Source organism: Barbatula barbatula (assembly GCF_947034865.1).
Source record: "Barbatula barbatula genome assembly, chromosome: 13".
Taxonomy (NCBI): Eukaryota; Metazoa; Chordata; class Actinopteri; order Cypriniformes; family Nemacheilidae; genus Barbatula; species Barbatula barbatula.
Window position 1 is genome coordinate 12775024 of NC_136776.1, and position 23814 is coordinate 12798837.

Sequence of the window (23814 nt, forward strand, 5' to 3'; positions counted from 1 at the left end):
GGACTCACTGACGCCGTGTTCATCTGGATCCCGCAGTAACCTTCCCTTGAATCCGCAGCCGCAAAATTGTCATGGAATTTTAACACCGTTCATTTGCGTAGTGTTAAATGGACCCCACATTGCATATTTAGGTTGACTTCAAGTGCACCTGGGAAACTCGTATCTCTGAGTGGGCCCTCAGTTAGTACGTCGAGTGATATATATATATATATATAGGAAGTAAATGTAAAAACATGGAAGTAGCGTAACTCAATCAAAACTTCATGCATAAAAAATGTATGCCACATCAATTTAACTATAAAGTGTCCAGGCAGGTAGCCCATTACAAAAGTTATGGAAATGGCTTTATTAATTATTATTACCTATACATTCAGGTATATTTTTCATTTTCATTCATTTTCAAACAGGTATAGTCACACACGGCCTGAAAGTGAATCCAAAGCATATAATAAATAGTATAGATTATAAACCCCACGCTATATGAAGTCAACTTGGCCGTTCATGTGCTTGAAACTCAACATTACACCATTTTCTCACTCCACTTGAAGGCAACATGTATCAATATGCTATGCTCCATATTTGGGGTCAAGCCCCGAAGACCCCTATTATTTATGTCTGCCATTGTGGGCATAGTCAACACAAACACACTGATATATCGCGACAGACCTTAGTGTGCTTCATTGAGGCCATATTCTGAGAGGGCCTGTAACTTTTTATGCCATCGCCCCCTAGAGGCCGAGAGATTATGAAATTTATGAAAATGCTTAACATGGAAATTTCAAGAAAGTCATGTAATGGTCAAGATTTGTTGTCTCAAGACAAGTACTTCGATACCAGATTTGTCATGCAGCATAATTATGCAAAAATATTTTTTTTGAAACTCCTCCAAACAAAACGTGTCCTATTTCCATAAAATTTGGTATAAAGCATCTAGACACATTTCTAACAACAAGTTAGAAAAAATATCGAAATCTTCGAAGGTAAGCGTAGGGTCATGTGGCTGTTTCTTTGCAATATTTTTAAGTATTGACACAAAAATGTTCAGCATCTGGTGCAACAATTCGGTTATACACAATTACATTGTGTCTGTAGTACTTTTACTATGATTTTAAATCTGATTTTCAAAAACTCATGATCAGACATGGCCACATATTTTTTTACTCTAATAGGGTTTGACCCTGTGATTGCTGCTTGCTATATTTCCATATTTTATTATAGGAGTCATTCTATATTTAGGGGTACATTACATGTCAGAACATTTTTTATAAATAAACTAGGTGGTTGAATACTATATCCTCTTGATGTGCAACGTTTATTATTTGGCAAGTTTAAGCTCTAATTACTTTTTATAAAATAAATTGACACTGAATTGCCAACATTGTCAATCATTGAGGTGTAACAGTTGACATTTCGGCCATTTTAGGGCCTTGTGCCAACTGCTGACCTTGGACTAGTTAGTACATGACCTTGATTAACTTATGTTTTTATATTCTTTCTCTACATTGTTTATTAATATAACATTTGATGCAAGTTGAACTGAACATGTTGATAACAGTTGTCAATTAATCGACTCTATGTGCAGACAATAATATGGATAAAACATTGAAGAGGAGAAGTTATGACTTACCCCACTGTCTTCAAATTTCCCTCCAAAAAGGAAATTACGATTTTTAGGAGAAATAAATTTAGAAGAAATTTATACATCTATTTTAGAGCTAATCGGAAAAGCAAAACCTCATCTTGACCAAATCGGACAGCACCAAAACAACAAATTCCAGTATAGAATATGCCACCTTTGCAAGATAAAATGGGTATTTTATGGATTTTTGTATTAAATCAATTAGAATTGTCCCCTTATATAAAATGTATCATTGCTTAAAGTGTGAAGTTAATGAATTAGTCAAATTGATAATAGAGTCCATGGACATGACGTGTACCCCTAATTATACAATGACTCATAGGCCTTTAAAGTTGAATATGTCCTAATCCTAAATATGTGGTGTGCATTTAATGTGGAAAGTCAACTAGAGAATGTGACCATCCATGTTTTCTAGTTACATCCGTGTATTTTTTTCAGGTTTTTAAAGTGAAGAAAATGCTAATTTCTCTTAAATGCAAGTAACAATTGTTCACATGTCTAGCGCATATAGTGTGGGATGACTCGTAGAGGAAATGATCATTAGTTTTTTTTATTACACATTGTTTTAAATTCGTTCATAATGGAAACAACAATTTCTCCAAAACGCTACAGCAAGTTAATTTTACTATTGCAAATGTTTCTGTTGATATTGTATATTTCTTCCAAATGGCACAGATTACATACATATATAGTGATCCTGAATAATATATTATATCCTTCAGTGAAATAAAACATTCTTGCAGAAAGACACTAAAACAACTGCCAGGTGAGCTTCTTTTGAAATAAAACGTTATACTCACTATATAAAAAGATAACATCAAGGTGGATATAACAAACTTATATGCAAAATTGAAGAAAAAACTGTAAGGTTTAATTTAAGTTATTGTCGTCTATATGGTCTTTCAAGACTCTGATCGTGTAGTCTGTATTAGCTGCTCCATCATCTCAACTTTATACTGTATTATTTGATTCTCCACGGAAACAAGTATTTTCACTTACGTCTACCTCTAACTTTACTATGCAGTTACTATATAATACTAATGCTGCTACGGTTAAGCTGCAAATGTGTAAATTGTCATGTTAAAGTGTTTGTCTCAGGTGCAATTTCATAATGTCATTAGATTAGATGATAAATCGTTAACAATTTCGTGATTCAACTCGCACACGTGTACTGTATAAATGCATCAATATATAAAACCAGCACTTGTGTGATACACAAGACGCATGACATCGTTTTCCAATCAGAATAAGGGCTGTGGCGAACTACCCAAATTTAACATCAATTTAAACTCAACCGTTTCTACGATGGTAGCTTTTCATTAAATTCATAAATAAACTTTCGACATTCTCTTGCTTCTTTAACAGCATCGACAAGATTTTGGGCAACTTGTCCGTCTTGGCTGAATGGATTTCTCTTACTCAGCTTCTCAAATTCTTTGTCGTTTTCACATTGAAATAACTGAATAATGTAGCCTCTGTTGCTTCCGACAACTCCTTTCATCTTTTTGCTTTCATTTGCGACTCCCTCTTTTTTAAATGTTTCCTCATTTGTGAGCACCCCATTACAGTAAACCCCCTTTGCGAAATTCATCTCATTCAGAGTTGACTGTCCAGTCTTCAGGCCTTGGTCACTTAGCGTAAATCTTTTCGGAACGACGATGATGATAGGGTTTCTCTCAGAAAACACTGCTTTAAAATTGGCACGCTTCTTGACTTGACTGATAAGAACTGGTGACTCCATGTTCTTCCTTCCTTTTTTGATGAAACTCTCCTCAATAGTGTTGAGTGAGTCATGCACTAGAACGCAGAAGTTGGGCTCTGGGTAGTACACAAGGAGAGGATCGACTTCTGCCAGGGCTACTCGAATCATGCGGTCCAGCCTACTCGCAGTGTGATGGACGCAGCCTCTGTGGAACTCATAACCGGTTGACATCACGGTGGGTGGAATGTTGTCATTTTTCAGCTCCTCTCTCACAATTTGTAAGTATTCACTGTAGATGTTGTTGAAGAAGAAAGTGTCGCTATCAACAAAACTAAAGTAAACCAGACAACTACGATCGTTCCCCCTCAACTCATCCACAAGATTTTTTGTAGCTGCGTTATTTTTCAGATGCTCTCGAATATTCTGGAATGGTGGTTCAGTCGCATCTTGTGCTATTTTGCCACCACTTCCCCATGTGAAAGTGATTATAGAATATTTAATTTTACAGTCGTGTCTAAAGGTCTCGAGACTCTTCAGGACACGATCTGCATCTGGGCTGTGTTTTGTGTTCATGCCAAAAATCACAGCGATGTCTTCCAACACGTCTTTGCCGCTCCTGTTTTCTTCCTTAAAGCCGCTATCATATAGAGCATCGAGTAGATAACGACACCTCTTTTGTGCCTCATCCGCTGAATCCACCTTCAGAGGTATATTGATCAAAAACTTTATCTTTAACTCCTGGTGAGAGAACACTTTTTTTGAGTGAAAATGCAAGCAAATTAAAGATATAAAGTATTACCTTATAATAACTAAATGTTAAATATAATGTCTGACCTGAGCAGAGGGGTCTCTCTGCCTTTTGCTGCCTGCGATTGCAGTTTTGCTTGCCATCTTCTTGCTTTTCCTTTCCTTGCTTTTTTTGTATCAAGCCGAGTGAAATCTGCCTGCAGATCTGAGTCTTATATAGGACCTGAGGGCGGTTATTTCCCAGAATGAGATAGAAAGGGGGTGGATTCTGATAAAACTAAACTAAGTTCCTCTTAACTGGAAAGGCCTTATCCAGACAAGGCCGATCGGCTCACTGAGAAATTGTGCAATAAATGTTACATTTGCCAGACAGGCGTGTTGTGTTCCGAGGAAAACTGATTTTCTTGTGAAATTCTTGTGAAAACACTAAACACCGGCTCATATCTGCCAGTCTCATAAGAGCTAATGCGATAGTGATCTGGGAAATCCATCACAGGTTAAATGTCATATATTACAGGTTTTTATACCAATATGAAAGCTGGTTTCAGTCCTTTTCTAAATCGGTTTAAATTAATTTGATGCCTTGTATTGTATCTAACAAAAGTTATGGTTATCTGAAGTCAGCTGATCGCCATGATTGTTAACACAAAAATAATTTATGGTCAAAAAGTTTGTTGTCGCTTTATGAGTTAGTTGGTTCCAGGTTCAATACTTTTATCTGTCAAATGATGAAAGTGTTTGAGACTTTGTTCTTATCATTGTGCCATAAACTACCTATAAATTAAAGGACATGCCCTTCCTGGTCATGGAAGAGTGGGTCCGAATGTAGTGCAAGTATATTCCTGGTCCGCAATCTTAACGGTCATCAAGTAGCTTTTGATAAAGGCACATGCCCAACATGTTCTCTCTGAATGTGTGAAGGCGGCAAACCAAATGTGTTTGCACCTCTAAACAGTCAGTTCAACACAACATAAGGAGTTGAGTCAAGGACTCTTACATTAAACAATTTCACGGGGTTCCGTCATTTCTAGGGCTGCACGATAAATCACAATTCCCATTCAAATCGTGATTAAATAGGGAAATGCAAAGGCTGCAATTTAGTTTTATGCACAGCTTGTTCATGAAGGTTCATGCTCTGTGATCTGTGGGAAATGCGGCTCCATCTGAAAGCATTTGAGTTGCTTAAAACATGCATTTAAAAGCGCAACATTAAAATTGCGATGCACAGTTATATAACAGATTATTTTTTAAGTGCAATTAGCAAGTGCAGGATATATAGTGAATAAATACAGAATACAATATTAGGAGAATATTATACAGTGGGCATGGACTATGAAAATACTTTACAGTAGGTATGTTCTATGAAAATATGACAGTAGGTATGTACTATGAACAATATATACAGATGACTATATACTATGAACATTAACACTATGAACATTAATGTACAGGTGGCTATGAACAGATAATAATTTAGAAAAAAAATAGTGCAAGTGACTTAAGTGTGCATAGATTATAGACATTGGCTATTAAAGTTGCAGTGCAATAGGGCAGTCAATGCAGTCGTTGAAGTTACAGTGCAGTAGATGAGTAGATCCAGTTAATAGAGTTACAGTGCAGTAGATGAGTCAGTGCAGTTATTGAAGTTACAGTGCGATAGATGAGTAGATCCAGTTAATAGAGTTACAGTGCAGTAGATAAGTTAATGCAGTTATTGAAGTTACAGTGCGATAGATGAGTAGATCTAGTTAATAGAGTTACAGTGCAGTAGATAAGTTAATGCAGTTATTCAAGTTACAATGCGATAGATGAGTAGATCCAGTTAATAGAGTTACAGTGCAGTAGATAAGTTAATGCAGTTATTGAAGTTACAGTGCGATAGATGAGTAGATCTAGTTAATAGAGTTACAGTGCAGTAGATAAGTTAATGCAGTTATTCAAGTTACAGTGCGATAGATGAGTAGATCCAGTTAATAGAGTTACAGTGCAGTAGATACGTCAGTGCAGTTATTGAAGTCACAGTGCAGTAGATGAGTAGATGCAGTTAATAGAGTTACAGTGCAGTAGATGAGTAGATGCAGTTAATAGAGTTACAGTGCAGTAGATAAGTTAATGCAGTTAATAGAGTTACAGTGCAGTAGATAAGTTAATGCAGTTATTCAAGTTACAGTGCGATAGATGAGTAGATCCAGTTAATAGAGTTACAGTGCAGTAGATGAGTTAATGCAGTTATTGAAGTTGAAGTGCGATAGATGAGTAGATCCAGTTAATAGAGTTACAGTGCAGTAGATGAGTTAATGCAGTTATTCAAGTTACAGTGCGATAGATGAGTAGATCCAGTTAATAGAGTTACAGTGCAGTAGATGAGTTAATGCAGTTATTGAAGTTGAAGTGCGATAGATGAGTAGATGCAGTTAATAGAGTTACAGTGCAGTAGATGAGTTAATGCAGTTATTGAAGTTACAGTGCAGTAGATGAGTTAATGCAGTTATTGAAGTTGAAGTGCGATAGATGAGTAGATCCAGTTAATAGAGTTACAGTGCAGTAGATGAGTTAATGCAGTTATTGAAGTTACAGTGCGATAGATGAGTAGATCCAGTTAATAGCGTTACAGTGCAGTAGAAGAGTTAGTGCAGTTATTGAAGTTACAGTGCGATAGATGAGTAGATCCAGTTAATAGAGTTACAGTGCAGTAGATGAGTTAATGCAGTTATTGAAGTTACAGTGCGATAGATGAGTAGATCCAGTTAGTTGAGTTACAGTGCAGTAGATAAGTCAGTGCAGTTATTGAAGTTACAGTGCAGTAGATGAGTTAATGCAGTTATTGAAGTTACAGTGCGATAGAAGAGTAGATCCAGTTAATAGAGTTACAGTGCAGTAGATGAGTTAATGCAGTTATTGAAGTTACAGTGCGATAGATGAGTAGATCCAGTTAATAGAGTTACAGTGCAGTAGATGAGTTAATGCAGTTATTGAAGTTACAGTGCGATAGATGAGTAGATCCAGTTAATAGAGTTACAGTGCAGTAGATGAGTTAATGCAGTTATTGAAGTTGCAGTGCGATAGATGAGTAGATCCAGTTAATAGAGTTACAGTGCAGTAGATGAGTTAATGCAGTTATTGAAGTTACAGTGCGATAGATGAGTAGATCCAGTTAATAGAGTTACAGTGCAGTAGATGAGTTAATGCAGTTATTGAAGTTACAGTGCGATAGATGAGTAGATCCAGTTAATAGAGTTACAGTGCAGTAGATGAGTTAGTGCAGTTATTGAAGTTACAGTGCGATAGATGAGTTGATGCAGTTAATAGAGTAACAGTGCAGTAGATGAGTCAGTGCAGTTATTGAAGTTAAAGTGCGATAGATGAGTAGATGCAGTTAATAGAGTAACAGTGCAGTAGATGAGTCAGTGCAGTTATTGAAGTTACAGTGTGATAGATGAGTTAATGCAGTTAATAGAGTTACAGTGCAGTAGATAAGTAGATCCAGTTAATAGAGTTACAGTGCAGTAGATGAGTCAGTGCAGTTATTGAAGTTACAGTGCGATAGATGAGTAGATCCAGTTAATAGAGTTACAGTGCAGTAGATGAGTTAATGCAGTTATTGAAGTTACAGTGCGATAGATGAGTAGATCCAGTTAATAGAGTTACAGTACAGAAGATGAGTTAATGCAGTTATTGAAGTTGCAGTGCGATAGATGAGTAGATCCAGTTAATAGAGTTACAGTGCAGTAGATGAGTTAATGCAGTTATTGAAGTTACAGTGCGATAGATGAGTAGATCCAGTTAATAGAGTTACAGTGCAGTAGATGAGTCAGTGCAGTTATTGAAGTTACAGTGCGATAGATGAGTAGATCCAGTTAATAGAGTTACAGTGCAGTAGATGAGTTAATGCAGTTATTGAAGTTGCAGTGCGATAGATGAGTAGATCCAGTTAATAGAGTTACAGTGCAGTAGATGAGTTAGTGCAGTTATTGAAGTTACAGTGCGATAGATGAGTTGATGCAGTTAATAGAGTAACAGTGCAGTAGATGAGTCAGTGCAGTTATTGAAGTTACAGTGCGATAGATGAGTAGATGCAGTTAATAGAGTTACAGTGCAGTAGATTAGTTAATGCAGTTATTGAAGTTACAGTGCGATAGATGAGTAGATGCAGTTAATAGAGTTACAGTGCAGTAGATGAGTTGATGCAGTTATTGAAGTTGCAGTGCGATAGATGAGTAGATCCAGTTAATAGAGTTACAGTGCAGTAGATGAGTTAATGCAGTTATTGAAGTTACAGTGCGATAGATGAGTAGATCCAGTTAATAGAGTTACAGTGCAGTAGATGAGTTAATGCAGTTATTGAAGTTGCAGTGCGATAGATGAGTGGATCCAGTTAATAGAGTTACAGTGCAGTAGATGAGTCAGTGCAGTTATTGAAGTTACAGTATAGTAGATGAGTAGATGCAGTTAATAGAGTAACAGTGCAGTAGATGAGTTAATGCAGTTATTCAAGTTACAGTGCGATAGATGAGTAGATCCAGTTAATAGAGTTACAGTGCAGTAGATGAGTTAATGCAGTTATTGAAGTTACAGTGCGATAGATGAGTTGATGCAGTTAATAGAGTAACAGTGCAGTAGATAAGTTAATGCAGTTATTGAAGTTACAGTGCAGTAGATGAGTTAATGCAGTTATTGAAGTTGAAGTGCGATAGATGAGTAGATCCAGTTAATAGCGTTACAGTGCAGTAGATGAGTTAATGCAGTTATTGAAGTTACAGTGCGATAGATGAGTTGATGCAGTTAATAGAGTTACAGTGCAGTAGATGAGTAGATGCAGTTAATAGAGTTACAGTGCAGTAGATGAGTTAGTGCAGTTATTGAAGTTACAGTGCAGTAGATGAGTAGATGCAGTTAATAGAGTTACAGTGCAGTAGATGAGTAGATGCAGTTAATAGAGTTACAGTGCAGTAGATGAGTTAGTGCAGTTATTGAAGTTACAGTGCGATAGATGAGTTGATGCAGTTAATAGAGTAACAGTGCAGTAGATGAGTTAATGCAGTTATTGAAGTTACAATGCAGTAGATGAGTAGATGCAGTTAATAGAGTTACAGTGCAGTAGATGAGTTAGTGCAGTTATTGAAGTTACAGTGCGATAGATGAGTTGATGCAGTTAATAGAGTAACAGTGCAGTAGATGAGTAGATCCAGTTAATAGAGTTACAGTGCAGTAGATGAGTTAATGCAGTTATTGAAGTTACAGTGCAATAGATGAGTTAATGCAGTTATTGAAGTTACAGTGCAGTCGATGAGTAGATCCAGTTAATAGAGTTACAGTGTAATAGATGAGTTAATGCAGTTATTGAAGTTGCAGTGCGATAGATGAGTAGATCCAGTTAATAGAGTTACAGTGCAGTAGATGAGTAGACCCAGTTAATAGAGTTACAGTGCAGTACATGAGTTAATGCAGTTATTGAAGTTACAGTGCGATAGATGAGTAGATGCAGTTAATAGAGTTACAGTGCAGTAGATGAGTTAATGCAGTTATTGAAGTTACAGTGCGATAGATGAGTAGATCCAGTTAGTTGAGTTACAGTGCAGTAGATAAGTCAGTGCAGTTATTGAAGTTACAGTGCAGTAGATGAGTTATTGCAGTTATTGAAGTTACAGTGCGATAGAAGAGTAGATCCAGTTAATAGAGTTACAGTGCAGTAGATGAGTAGATGCAGTTAATAGAGTTACAGTGCAGTAGATGAGTTAATGCAGTTATTGAAGTTACAGTGCGATAGAAGAGTAGATCCAGTTAATAGAGTTACAGTGCAGTAGATGAGTAGACCCAGTTAATAGAGTTACAGTGCAGTACATGAGTTAATGCAGTTATTGAAGTTACAGTGCGATAGATGAGTAGATGCAGTTAATAGAGTTACAGTGCAGTAGATAAGTTAGTGCAGTTATTGAAGTTACAGTGCGATAGATGAGTAGATCCAGTTAATAGAGTTACAGTGCAGTAGATGAGTTAATGCAGTTATTGAAGTTGCAGTGCGATAGATGAGTAGATCCAGTTAATAGAGTTACAGTGCGATAGATGAGTTGATGCAGTTAATAGAGTAACAGTGCAGTAGATGAGTTAATGCAGTTATTGAAGTTACAGTGCAGTAGATAAGTAGATGCAATTAATAGAGTTCCAGTGCAGTAGATGAGTTAATGCAGTTATTCAAGTTACAGTGCGATAGATGAGTAGATGCAGTTAATAGAGTTACAGTGCAGTAGATGAGTTAATGCAGTTATTGAAGTTGCAGTGCGATAGATGAGTAGATCCAGTTAATAGAGTTACAGTGCAGTAGATGAGTTAATGCAGTTATTGAAGTTACAGTGCGATAGATGAGTAGATCCAGTTAATAGAGTTACAGTGCAGTAGATGAGTTAATGCAGTTATTGAAGTTGCAGTGCGATAGATGAGTAGATCCAGTTAATAGAGTTACAGTGCGATAGATGAGTTGATGCAGTTAATAGAGTAACAGTGCAGTAGATGAGTTAATGCAGTTATTGAAGTTACAGTGCAGTAGATGAGTAGATGCAGTTAATAGAGTTACAGTGCAGTAGATGAGTTAATGCAGTTATTGAAGTTACAGTGCAGTCGATGAGTTAATGCAGTTATTGAAGTTACAGTGCAGTCGATGAGTTAATGCAGTTATTGAAGTTACAGTGCAGTAGATGAGTAGATGCAGTTAATAGAGTTACAGTACAGAAGATGAGTTAATGCAGTTATTGAAGTTACAGTGCAGTAGATGAGTTGATGCAGTTAATAGAGTTACAGTGCAGTAGATAAGTAGATGCAGTTAATAGAGTTACAGTGCAGTAGATAAGTAGATGCAGTTAATAGAGTTACAGTGCAGTAGATAAGTAGATCCAGTTAATAGAGTTACAGTGCAGTAGATGAGTTAATGCAGTTATTGAAGTTGCAGTGCGATAGATGAGTTAATGCAGTTTTCAGCATAATATTTATGGTGTGCAAGTGAGCAGTATAGAGTGCAAAGGATGCTGTGTGTAAACAGTCCGGTAGAGCAGATAACATGAAGTACTGGTGTGTACAGTTCAATCATGCATGGCAGCCCTGTAGTAGAGGTCTTCTCGGGTCCAAAGATCTTTACCCGACCTGAAATGACCCGAATCACTTTTTACCCGAACCCGAGACAGACCCGATAATGTTTTTATTTTAAAGCCCCGACCCGAGACAGACCCGATAAAGTTAGACCCGAGTCCGACCCATCGTATATATTTTTTAAACCCGACTAGACCTGAATGTAAACCGACGTTTATTAATGAAATTGATATGGAAATGAACACGTTGATCCTCTTGTTTTGCTCTGGCAAATTGCGCAAACTGAGGCTAAATGGGTTGTGCCAGTTTTAGCGGAATCAAATCTAAATAAGTGACGACATGGCAACCACTCGCGCGAACATTCTGTCTCAACAGTGTGTTCCAAACCGCGTAGTACTGAAATGTGCTTTTAATATCTACTTCTGGTCGCCTGGTGGAAGTATGTTTTTCCTGAATACGATGGTAACTACATCGAGTGCAAACCCCTGCAGCGTTGGAAACTTCGGGATTTCAATTCTAAGGTTTTTTTTAGATCACCGCGACTTTCGGAAGATTTGCGTGGCTTTCAACCGATCGGCTGAGGGTTGGAGGAGAGTTGGTAACTACACGCACACACACAAGCGACGCGCTGTTATTGTACAGGATAGTTCGGGTCTTCCTCGGGTCAATTAAGCAAAACAATTTTTTACTTGACCCGAAGACACTAATAATATACCTGACCCGTGTCCGAAGCTCCTGTGAATCTTTTAGACCCGAACCCGCTCGGATCTCGGGCTGGACCTTGGGTTTTCGGATCTTAGTGGACCCGTGAATACCTCTACCCTGTAGTGCAATACCTCTACCCTGTAGTGCCATGTAAACAATGTTATAGCAGCATTGAAGTTAAAGGTATGAGGGGTAGTGGAATCAGTGGCGGGTAGAGTTCAATAATGAAACAGCTCTGGAGAAAAAACTGTTTCTGCTGGTTCTTGTCCGGATGCACAGGAAGTGCCTACCGGAAGGCAGGAGAGTAAACAGTCTATGCGCTGGGTGAGAGGAATCCTTGAGAATGCTGCGAGCTCGACGCAGACAGCGTTTCTTCTGGATGTCCTCAATGGGAGAAAGTGTAGTTCCTGTGATGCGCTGGGCTGTTTTCGCCTTGCGCTCAGCAACAGAACAGATCCCGTACCAGACTGTGACACAGTTGGTCAGGATGCTCTCTATCGTGCAGCGATAAAAGTGCACCAGGATAGTTGAAGACAGTTGGTGCTTCTTCAGTGTCCTCAGAAAGAAGAGACGCTGGTGAGCCTTCTTGACCAGGCATGAGGTGTTGGTGGTCCAGGACAGGTCCTCCGAATAAATACTGTATCTACATACTGTAGCTACATCAACAATGTTTTGCTAACAGCGTTAAGTGCTTAACCCACACCATCTTAACCAACAGGTAAAAGTGATGAAACACTCTAGTTCACTGTATGTACTTGTTCATAATTCATACATGGTAAGAGTATATACAGATACACACCAAGGTATAGGATCAGTACTTTGTATTGGCCGATACCATGAGCCCAGGTATCGGAATCAGTATCGGGAAGAGAAAGGCTACTTACCTACCTTGATTGCTCTTTAACGGATGAATGGATGGTTGCAGACAAAAAATGGTTTCTGTCCATATGTCTGCTGTAAATGCGAATCCGAACATCGATATTGTTGCAGTGATTTTGTCCACAACATGTCTACGCAGACTCTGAGCCCTCATTTCAACATTTCTTGACACTGTTGTTGGGTGTGGTAGTATTTCATTGACATCGAATTATCCTATTTTTTCTGCCTTGTCGACCAAATGTCGGGCCAGTTGTGTGAAGCCTTTTCCGTAGACAGTATCATACGGTCGAATGTCTTAGCAAACAAATTCAACAAATTTTTCTGTGGTCTCTTCCTTAAACTGCTCTGGCATCTGCCTAGACTTAGTAAATGTCAGTTTGGTGTCCTGAACCAACCTTTGTGATGTTAAACCCAAGGTTCCAGCCTTTACCTGAACGGTAAAACGTTTAGGCATTCATCACATTGCGCAGAGGGCATTTTTTTTCATGACACACAAAAAAGGCTCCCATACGTACATCAGACTTGCCTGACGTGGGTTCCTTGACAGTAAACTGAGCATTTTCCAGTCCAAGTTGAATGTCCTTCAAGGACAGCGCATCCACACTTTGCTCTGCCATCATTATTCGGTACAGCCCGCTATGAGGGTCGTTACACAAATGTTGCGTGCAAGGACCTTGCAAATAAAATGCATGACGCACCACCACGTTTTATTCTGAAATGTATTCCCGCGTCGCAAAAAATCTGGTGCATAATGATGCAGACCTCTACCTGGAGGGGTAAAAATCCCTGGCCATTGGACAGTCAGTTTAGTCCCTCCTTTTTGTTGCTTGCGTCATGTGTTTGAAGAGTTGTTGTTGAGAGGGGAAAGGGATTGATAGGGATAATGAATTAAAGATTCATGGTGTGCATGGATAAATCATTTATAAAAATCACTGCAACAAAATGTAAAACACCTTTTAGGTCACACACCCAAAGCAGAAAAAATATTTATCTAACTACAAGAGTTTAGGTTTGCCAGATATAACAGCTGTGTTCAGAAGAAGAAAAGACTGAGCTTCTTGTGAAAGCACTAAACGGCTAAAGTGGATATAGAAAGTCTACACACCTCGGTTAAAACTGCAAGTTTTCTCAAGGAAACCAAGATGTATCATGTTGGAACTTGTTCCACCTTAATTGTGAAATTGCAAACTATATATTAAAGTGAACAACAATAGGAATCATTTAGGGGAAAGAAATGGAAAATAACCAGGCTGCATACGTATGCACAACCCTAATTTAATACTCATGTCTGGTATTCACTACAAGGTAAATAGGCAGATTCCTCCCCTTAGGTCAAGTCCAAATCGAGTATCGCAAATCCAAAATTTTCTACACGTCGAATATTAGTAGAGTACAAACGTGCAAGTGCTATGTTGACTGGCATGTGGAAAGAAATGACACACAGTCAGAAAGCGAGCTGACAGAAGTATAACAACCGTAGTGATGACTTCAACCGAACCCATTTTTCAAACCCTATCATCGCAATTTCGAATGATTTCAATGAAAATTAAAGCTGCAAGCTGCATCGTACGGGGTCAAGTCCAACAATGGCCCACGGGAAATACACATGGTCAGGTCTGATGAGACTTCGAATCATGCGTAAAAGTACTAGTAACACAAGGACATTTTTATAAATTTGTCATTAAAATAATATGAGGTGAACATTGATGCACGAGGGCTAGAGTTGCTTATCTAAAAACAATGAAGTGTGTATTTTGATTAAAAACACATATTTATCCATAAATCATTATTACTCTAGGCCGTAAACTAATCTGTAGTTTTGGATGGACTGTTTTACTGAATTTGACCCAATCAATTCTGGAAGTCAATCTCTGCAAAGAAAATGTTACCTCAGAAGTTGGTTATAAACAGGTATTTTAGAAGATAACATAACACTACCTTTTCCTTCGCGTCAGAAACACACTAATGACGCCTTAAAATAGGCCACATGCTATGTTTTAAAAGTGAGTAAACACCAGTGGCACGTTAACACGTTATTTAGGAGCGTCAGCCCCCAAAACAGAAAATTGCTCTGCTGGCACTGTATTCCTTCCTTCCATTAAACTAGCTAATGAAGCCTCTAGTGACCATGTGCGCTCTCCAGAGAAAGAAATTTATCTTCACACGCTCCTGACACACTGAGGGTTCTGCTTGAGCAGTGCGAAAAGAGCTCGTTTTTAGTAATGGAAAATACTGTATGATAAACTTTGCTTCCTTTTCGCAGTTACGCATTCAATTTGTACACATTCGTGCATCACATTCTTTGGATGAGCATGAACGGACAAAGAGAAAAGGTTGGAAGTGTGGCCTTGTGATGTTTTAACTGTGGATGACCAAAGTTTCTCAGAGAACACGGGTAACTCTGTAAGATGTCTGCCAAAGATCTGGAGATTCGGAAAACATCTACCAGCCTTTTCTAAGACATTTCCAAGTTATAAACATCTTTGAGACATAAACTAGATGTAAATGCTCAAATAGACATCTCCCAGATGTATGTGTGTTATCAGGGTTTGAATCTTCTTTTGAAGAGTTCAGGTTGCAAAGAAACCGAGATAAAAAATACTTTATGATTTATCTATATTCTAACTCTAAAATGAATACTACAGTTCAATGCATCGAAAACTAGTCTATTAAAGCCTAGCACAGTATACAAAGCTGGTAAATTTGTATACTGTACAATAACTAAAACAATAACTTTATTAGCATTCTTATTACATTTTAAAGAAAATAATGTTGTTTGCACACAGCAGTTTCATATTTTAAATGTGTGGACACTTTTGTAACCATTTTTTTGTTCATCAGCTGTAAAAAATTGCACTCGAAGTGATACCAATGACACTTATTAGAGTCCCCAAAGGGAAGTTGATTTGTTTTATAGGCAAATAAATGACAGTGTCACATGATGACCAATATGGCCAAACATGGCTCATCACCCTATGCACACAAACATTTTCTGGTTCACAAACTAATTTTCAGGACATATACAATACCGACCAAAATTCCATTGGGACCCAGTACACGTCTCCTTAAAACTGATATTCTGATAATTTCTCAACAAATCCATTTTTCCATTAGACTAGTTGATATTTATGGCTGACAGTAAGTAGTGCTTAGGTACAACTAATTTTCAAGTTTAAGCTATAGTCAAGGGTGAGCTGAGACTTGAAACAATGGAACGCTGAAAAATTCATGACAATTTGTAACTATTTCGCAACGTATCTAATTGTTATGAATACCTACGATCTTATATCTTTGTGCAAATGTGTTGTTTGGTTACCAACATTCATTAACATATATTTTGTGTTCTGAAGAAAGAATGTCATACATAGTTTTGGGCGTTAGATCAGGCCGTACTGTCCAGTTTGTACATCTGGTCAGCCTACATATATATATATATAGTACCACATACTTCCTTGTCATTACTAGCTTACATTCCAAAATATATATGAAATGCATTCACTGAACACTATCTCCAAAAATGGACCCCTACAGCTAAATTAAACTCCGATAACCCGCTGCCCAGCAGAAGCTAAAGTTACCCTAATGTGTTTCCTGACAATAAGAGTGTCAGTGACATAAGGGTGTAGAGGTGACAAATGATAATTTCATGAATTTTAAAAGCAGGTGTGCTGCCCGGAGGGGAGCAGCATTGTGACATATATCAGAGGCGGTGGCTGACCTTCCCCGGGCTCAGTGATGAATGTCTGGACCAAAGAGCTGCTGGAGGCTTTGGGTTCTAGTTGTACATCCATTTAAACTGGAAGTCTCATCAGGCAGAACCACGCCTTTGCTAGGGAGAACACTAGATCAAACATCAGCACAAATCAAAAAGAAAAATACCCAAGAATCGAGGAAATGGACTGAAAAGCAAGAAACGAAGATACAAAGGCACGGTTAAAAAAAAAAAGAAATCACATTTTGGTCATGACAGAAAATGTGGCTATTTTGAGCTTTTTTATTTGAAATGAACTTAACGACATTGAAACAACAAAATACTATTTGTAGTGAAGTATATGGGTTTTAACCCCAAAAAACAAATAATATCTGGTAGAATTTAAGGTCCAGTTTGTAAAATTTAGCGGTGAGTTTGCGAATTGCAACCAACGGCTCAATTCACCGCACACATCTCAGAGCCGAGCTCAGGGTCATTCATTTCCTTCACATCAGACCTCCATTAATGCCACTGCATGCTTCTGCATTAACAGCCTCAGACACGCACGCACACACGCACACACGCACACGTCAAACTAATCTTTCCACATTTTCCTTTTTATGGTTCTAATTTTCGCTCTACAATTTTCCATTATTGTAATAAGTGCAGTGGGTAAACGAATGTGTCACTGTACTGTTTGTCTGAGATCGTAGCTAATGCCCTGATCTCATATCAGCTGGGATTTTAAGGCCGCTGTCATCGACGTTTGGCTGTGACTGCGGTTGTGTCTCAGGATCTGATCCAATGTCCAGGTTTGTCAGGAAGATAAGACTAGAGGAGGTGACAGTATCAAGGGCTCCTGCGTCAGCCGTGGCATGATGCCATCTCACACTGTGTTCGGAATAAAATACCAGTTTTCATTATGTATAGCGTGTATACCGTGCAGCAAACATAACTTTTAAATAAAAAAGTCAGTGAAACGCTTGCAGCATGCTACATGATCAAGTGGCCCAACTGTATTGCATGTGGTGTCCAGTTATCATCTTACGAGTTGTTTTTCTTGGCATTTCTCTTTGCAAAATGTTTTAATGATTCTCTGATAAGATGACAAAATCATGGCTGAATTCCTCCAACTTATCACATGGGAACTGAAGGTCAAGAGAAGTGCGTTGCATTATGGTATACAGTTTCGCAAACAGTGAATTAATCTGTTGTGTTCTGCATATTTTGAAAAAAGTATTAGATCATCTGGGAATTATATGTATATAGAAAACTATCGTATGGTGGTGAACTAGAACACTCCACCCCCACATTCTTGGATATATCTGAGATGAAAGCGAGCTAAGCAAATAGACTTCTTGAGAAATCTTCCTATAAATATCCTTGGTTTTCCCAAATATTTCCAATTTCAGATGCATATGCCTTTATTAAGAACACCATGTGTAAATAATCATATAATTTATATTTCTTTCCATGTTTGGCAGTTTTGTAATATACTGTATGTCACATCCATCCATCCATCCACCCATATGCATACTGGAAAAACAGTCTAAACATATCGCTTCTGGAGGTCATGTCATGTTTACCACTGCACGGAAACAGAACACATGCATCCAAACGGTCTTATTATCTGGGGAAAGGAATGCATGCTCAGTGCTGTACATGAACCCTTGTAAAACCGGCTTCCATTAAACACTTGGTTATCAGATGCTTTCCCTTTAATGTACATGTAATGCACGCAATTAGACAGATTAGTGACGTTATGTTTGTGCAGCCAATTTAAGAGGTCTGTAAGACAACAACTCCATTCTGTTTAGTAGTGGACAGCAGAGAAGAAAAATAATTGTGCTACACGCAAATAGTAAAATGCAACTAACCATATAAGTGTGTATAGTAAAATAAACAAGCTTAATAAACAGGCTCATCAGTTTTGAAAGGATGGATATATTTCTAGGATAGCCCAGTCGCACCAAATGCTTGGGACTTAAATCGTGCTGTTCATGAGTGTTAAATATCTCAAACACGAGTAGAAGAAGTGGACAGGAATAAAGTAGGCCTACAGTATATTTTTCAAGTATCTTTACTTTGAGTGTTTCACTTTGTAAATGCTGAACTCATTATAAAATTATAATATTTTTAGCTAGTTTTACTTTCCTACTAAAGTTGACCTTTAATACATTCAAAATACTTTAGTTAGTAACAGCCAAAAATACATTGAATTGGTCAAAATGAACTATTTTTCTTTTATGCCCAAAAACCTGTTAGACATTAAGGACAGATTGTGTTTCATAAACATATTTTGAACATTTCAAACCGTAAATATATAGAAACTTTATCTTTTGTGAGTGGATGGCCTGCTACAGTGCATATGATTAACAACTTTTAAGGTGATTTTCTCAATATTTAGATATTTTAAACGGTTGTATCGCCACCAGATATTTTCATATCCTAACAAACCACACACCAATAGAAAGCTTAATTATTCAGCTTTCAGATGATGTACGAATCGACCCATAAGTCCCATTGTTGTCCAGGGTCACATATTTGAATGCACTCTGGTATGAAAGAAAAAATTTGGTATTCATGAAATGGAGTTAAAAATATGCCTTATACTTTATAATGTGTACTTGAGTAAAAATATGTATATGTCCCATATCTACTAAGGACAGAGAGACTTAAGGTCATGAAGGCAAAATGATCATTGGTATACTTACTATATTGGATGATGGAAGAATTACTTCCATACAATAAACGATTGAAATATTGTGTTGGCATCTAAAGCGATTGGAAAAGCAGTAATGTACAAGAACACAGAGATATGGAAATGTTTCATAATTGTTTCTAAATGTCTAACTCACTAAATAATTATCATATCAAGCGAATCCTATTTGAATACATGTTGTTACAAAGCAGCTTTACAGCAAATGTTGTCTCACAAAATCCCTGCAGTGTGCTCAAAGGCACACATTACAATAACCGTGCATATGCCAAATATATATCCTTAGTTGATTTGATGTTGCTGATGTTTGACTGACAAATCAAACTGGCTGTTGTAAAGCCTGACTTTTGTTAATGTTCAGTTTAAAATGGCCTATTACATTTGATTAATATTTCCTATATAAAACATGTTTATATATATCGTATTATTTAGAAAAATGCAGTATAAATAATATAAAATGGGGTGATTTTAGCAGTATAATCATTTGTAATACAATCATAATTAGTAATAATATAGAATATGTATGGGACAACACACAGCTAGCCGTGCATTAACTGATTTTAAAGTAGCCTACATGGTATAAAGTACATTTGATTTTTTGATCACAATGTTGGTTATTAAAGCAGAATTCATTTGAATACATTGCCCTGAAAGTCTGTCCATGTCCTCTTTAGTGTATCATTAACCTTTTTTCCCAGTCCGTCCCAGTCTTTTTCCCAATTCCAGTAATGAATCATTGACTCCCATAGTAGGAAGAAATGCAACGGTAGTCAAAAGAGCCCCAGAAATGTTTGCCTTTCCTACATTCTTCAAAATATCTTATTTTGTGTTCAAGAGAAGAAAATAATGTATTTTTCCTACTATGGGAGTCAATGGGGGGCAAAATGGGTGAAGAATCCATTTGACTTGAAATCCCATGGTTAACCCACAACACTTAAAGCAATAGTTCACTCGAAATGAAAATTCTGTCATCATTTACTCATCCTCTTGTCATTTCAAACCTTTATGACTTTCTTCCGCAGAACACAAAAGATGACAATTTGAAGAAAGTTGGTCGCCAAAAAACACTGGACCCCATCCACTTCCATGGTATGGACACAAAACCAATGAAACCGAATGGGGTCCAGATAACCACATTTGTCAGAATAACTTTTGTGTTCTGCGGAAGAAAAAAAGTCATACAAGTTTGAAATGACAAAAAGGTTGAGTAAATGTTGACAGCTAAACTTGAAACCAAGTTCCTGTGGGAAAGAAGAACTTTGAAGATTACCTTCGCTAATGTAGAGTAGTGTTCAAAAAGTCCATAATGACTTATCCTATCTGATTCAAAAGCATAAAAAACTGGTTCATTTTGAATGCTTACGGTGACAAAATCTTTTATAATCAATCGCTTGTAAGTTGCGTTTTGTCAAAGTGAATCTCAAGTGTGTTCTTTGAAGTTTGCCGCTGCCTACGTGCACTTTGTGAATAATCTTCACTTAATTCTATGATCTCACATTAAACATTTGATCACAAAGATCCTCTTGTTTGAGCAAAGCTTTTCAACATAAACGCCCAATGCCTTTGTAATACATGGGTATTCGAAGATGAATGCGTAATCTACCTCAATAACCCACTCAGAGCAAATATACATGTATAAAAACAGAAAGAATAAAACGTTTCAAGAACTTAATGACAATCTTTTTTATGTAGTCTGAGAGACACTGACATTACATGATCCTACTGACTACAAATAAATCAATTGTGGATATGCGTATGCATCAATTCTATATAGATCACAAATCAAACGCTGTGAATCTGGTTTGGATTGTTTCCCAAAGCCACACATTCTTAGGTGATGTATGATCTCGCTGTGTCACATTGAGTTTCCAGATTGTATACACAGAGATTTTTATTGAGTTCGACAAGGTTATGATGGCAAATAATGCTTGTTTTAGTTATTTCACACCTTCTATTGTTATTTCATCAGGTGAATCAAATCAATAGTTTGTTTTTAATGCTTCTTGGTTTACTACGCTTACAAAAAGAAGTAGTGGTCTAATGAAGATGCCGTAACAAAACAGAGTCAGTTTTCAGAAGTCACAATCAGATGAAGGGAGAATTAATTTGTTTAAAAAAAGTAATGGAGCATATAAGCAATCGAGTGTCATTTCAAATCCAATGTTTCTTGAAAACGCAAAACCTTCACACGCATTTGCAAGGCAATATACAATTATATATTAACATTGTCCTATTTTGCTTTCCTTAATACACCTTTCTGGTCGTATTTCCTATAAATGATCAGTGCATGTTGCTGTAAACAAAACTACACGTCTGTCTTCGTTACATTTCTGTAAAAATATAAAAAACAGATCTACGCATTTACAACGACAAATTTTTATCATAAATGAATGCCAAAAAATGATGTTTACAATGCTAACAAAGCTAGCCAAACAGCTTGCACTTTTTTCTTCGGAAAACGGATGAGAGTATACGAACACCTTTAGGAGAACTTTGAATAAGTACAAAAATATATTTGTTCAGTCAAATAAGAAGTAAAGGTCAATCCTATACATACATTTGATGAGGATACAGACAAACAATGAAGAAATAACAACCTGTCCCTCCAACCCAACCCAAACGAAAAGAAAAGTTGTTTATGACGCACCGGACCGTTCACTGAATTAGTGCCTCTACTGGCAGTAGTTTTGTCTAACATCAATATACAATTATATATTGTGCTATAATTTTGATGTGACGTATGGGGTGTGATTTTAACGTTTAAAATGACCACCAGACGAAGTGATACGTCAGCTACCATTGATTCTTGTGTATCTTGTGACCGATTGCGTTATTACGTCGGGACTGATTGTCAAGTCTCATTGGATCTCGTTGGGTCAAAGTTTGAAGGATCTCTGACAACATGCGTTGCATACAAGGTTAATCTTCGTCTAAAGTTATCATCTGGTTTAAAGTGGGTTATCAATGTCAACATATTAATGTACATATTAATTGCATGTTCAGGTGGACAGAAGTGGAAAATATATATTTTTATAATTATATATAAAACTGAATAACAGAACAGAGATGTCCGAGTCAATGCCCACGCCAGCACAATTTCTGAATTTTTGTTCCAGCTCTTCAGAACGTAAAACTTCATCAGTTTCATAAACTTAATGACCCATTTGAATTCCTGTTACTCAGACATTGATCTTCCCAGAATGCAATTCTGTTTCTTTACAGCTGAATTTTCATTCGCATTCAGCCTTTATATCCGATTATCAGTTTTTTGCACTCCTCTTTTAAAAGCCAGCAATGTGTTTAGCGAGCTCCTGCGACATCTTTGTGTGGAGGGCACGTAGGGAATCGATAGAGGTACGCAGAGGTGCGAGGGGTCGTGGCGATGTGCGCGGGAACTAATATAGACGGTCAAACAGCTGACCTTTGAGAGCCATTTTGACAACAATGCAGGTCCACGCTGGAGCGGGTTTCCTTTTTGAAATAACGAGTGTTTTTAAAGATTTCGCTAACAGTCTGCGCTCGATACGAGGCTGTGTTTGACCTTTCACAACATGTTCGCCATCCCGCGCAGTAAATACACTCTTGCGTTTCGCAGAGTTCACTGTGGACCGGCACGACCAAACAGAATATACAATGTCGGAGGCAAGAGTCAGCATGCAGGAGAGGGAGGGAGAAAGACTTGTGTATGCAACAGAATAAAGCCTGACAAAATCTTGTGATAATTCATCAAAAAAGATACAATGTTTCAGCGACCTTGACTATGGTAAAATGGTTTTTTGGACGCGTGTCATGTTAGTATCGTGTTTTTAATCACAATACCATGGTAACTATGGTTTTGGCCATTTAGCCATTGTTTCTCGTCATGTACTATAGTAGGCATATTCAAATACGACTTACATTGCATTATCCTGTACATTTATGCATAGGTATCTGCAATCCCCTGGGATCGAACCCACAACCTTGCGTTGTTAACGCAATGCTAAAGGAAATTGCGATTGCTTTTACTTACTTTTTCAGAAGAATTTCAGAGAAAAACAGAATATCAAATAAGAAAAATATCAGGCGTGTTTTCTATTGCGATTTTATTGGATATATAAACACACGCGTTGCATTTTGACATGCATGGCAGCAGTCTAAGAAGTTAACTGACATCATCTGAGAGGGCGGAAGAAAATATTTTCAGGTTGTGACCGAACATTATGAGGGCAAATGCATTTTACATTGATTTTAAAAAGAGAGTGGGAATAGTAGTTTTTAATTTCAAAGGGCCTTTAATTATCGAAATTATTATCTGATTTTAAAGACTATTCATGATATTGCTACAGGGTTGAGAGGAAGACCAAGTAAAGTAAACGGCGTTTTAATCCGGAAATGTAAAAACTAGCAAATGTGGATTATGCTTGACTGTAATGTAGTGTTTGAAGATCAAACAGCACGCCTGCAGACACAATCAAAATCACCTGACACTCTCTTCATCCTGACAGACCCCAAGCGTCATCCTGCGCTGTTAGTAAAAATCCATTATAGCCTTGTATAAAAAAGCCGGGGGGATTCTCAAATAACACTTGTTCTCCATCCACTCTTACTCCTTTACACTCGCTCTCTTCAGATTAAAGGGGGACATTTGCTTTCTGTATCAGTATTGACGTGGT

At 37.5% G+C, this 23814-nt stretch overlaps 1 protein-coding gene and 1 long non-coding RNA gene across 3 annotated transcripts in view; both read right to left on the minus strand.

Moving 5' to 3' along the window:
* The window catches only part of LOC306902704, a 202514-nt gene that overhangs the window by 134408 nt on the left and 44292 nt on the right, over positions 1-23814 (minus strand). The window lies entirely within an intron of this gene.
* On the minus strand, positions 2181-4276 carry LOC306902393 (uncharacterized protein). Its single transcript, XM_079470915.1, has 2 exons — positions 4176-4276; positions 2181-4079 (listed from the first exon to the last, which is right to left on the minus strand). Exons 1-2 carry the CDS (start codon positions 4230-4232, stop codon positions 2940-2942), a joined length of 1197 nt encoding a protein of 398 aa, XP_079327041.1. The 5' UTR covers positions 4233-4276; the 3' UTR covers positions 2181-2939.

Excerpts from the sequence above, each read along its gene's own strand:
- LOC306902393 (XM_079470915.1), bottom strand. The coding sequence starts at position 4,232 with ATGGCAAGCAAAACTGCAATCGCAGGCAGCAAAAGGCAGAGAGACCCC. Across the intron at positions 4,080-4,175 it reads AGAGAGACCCCTCTGCTCAG|GAGTTAAAGATAAAGTTTTT; the intron begins GTCAGACATTAT and ends TTCTCTCACCAG.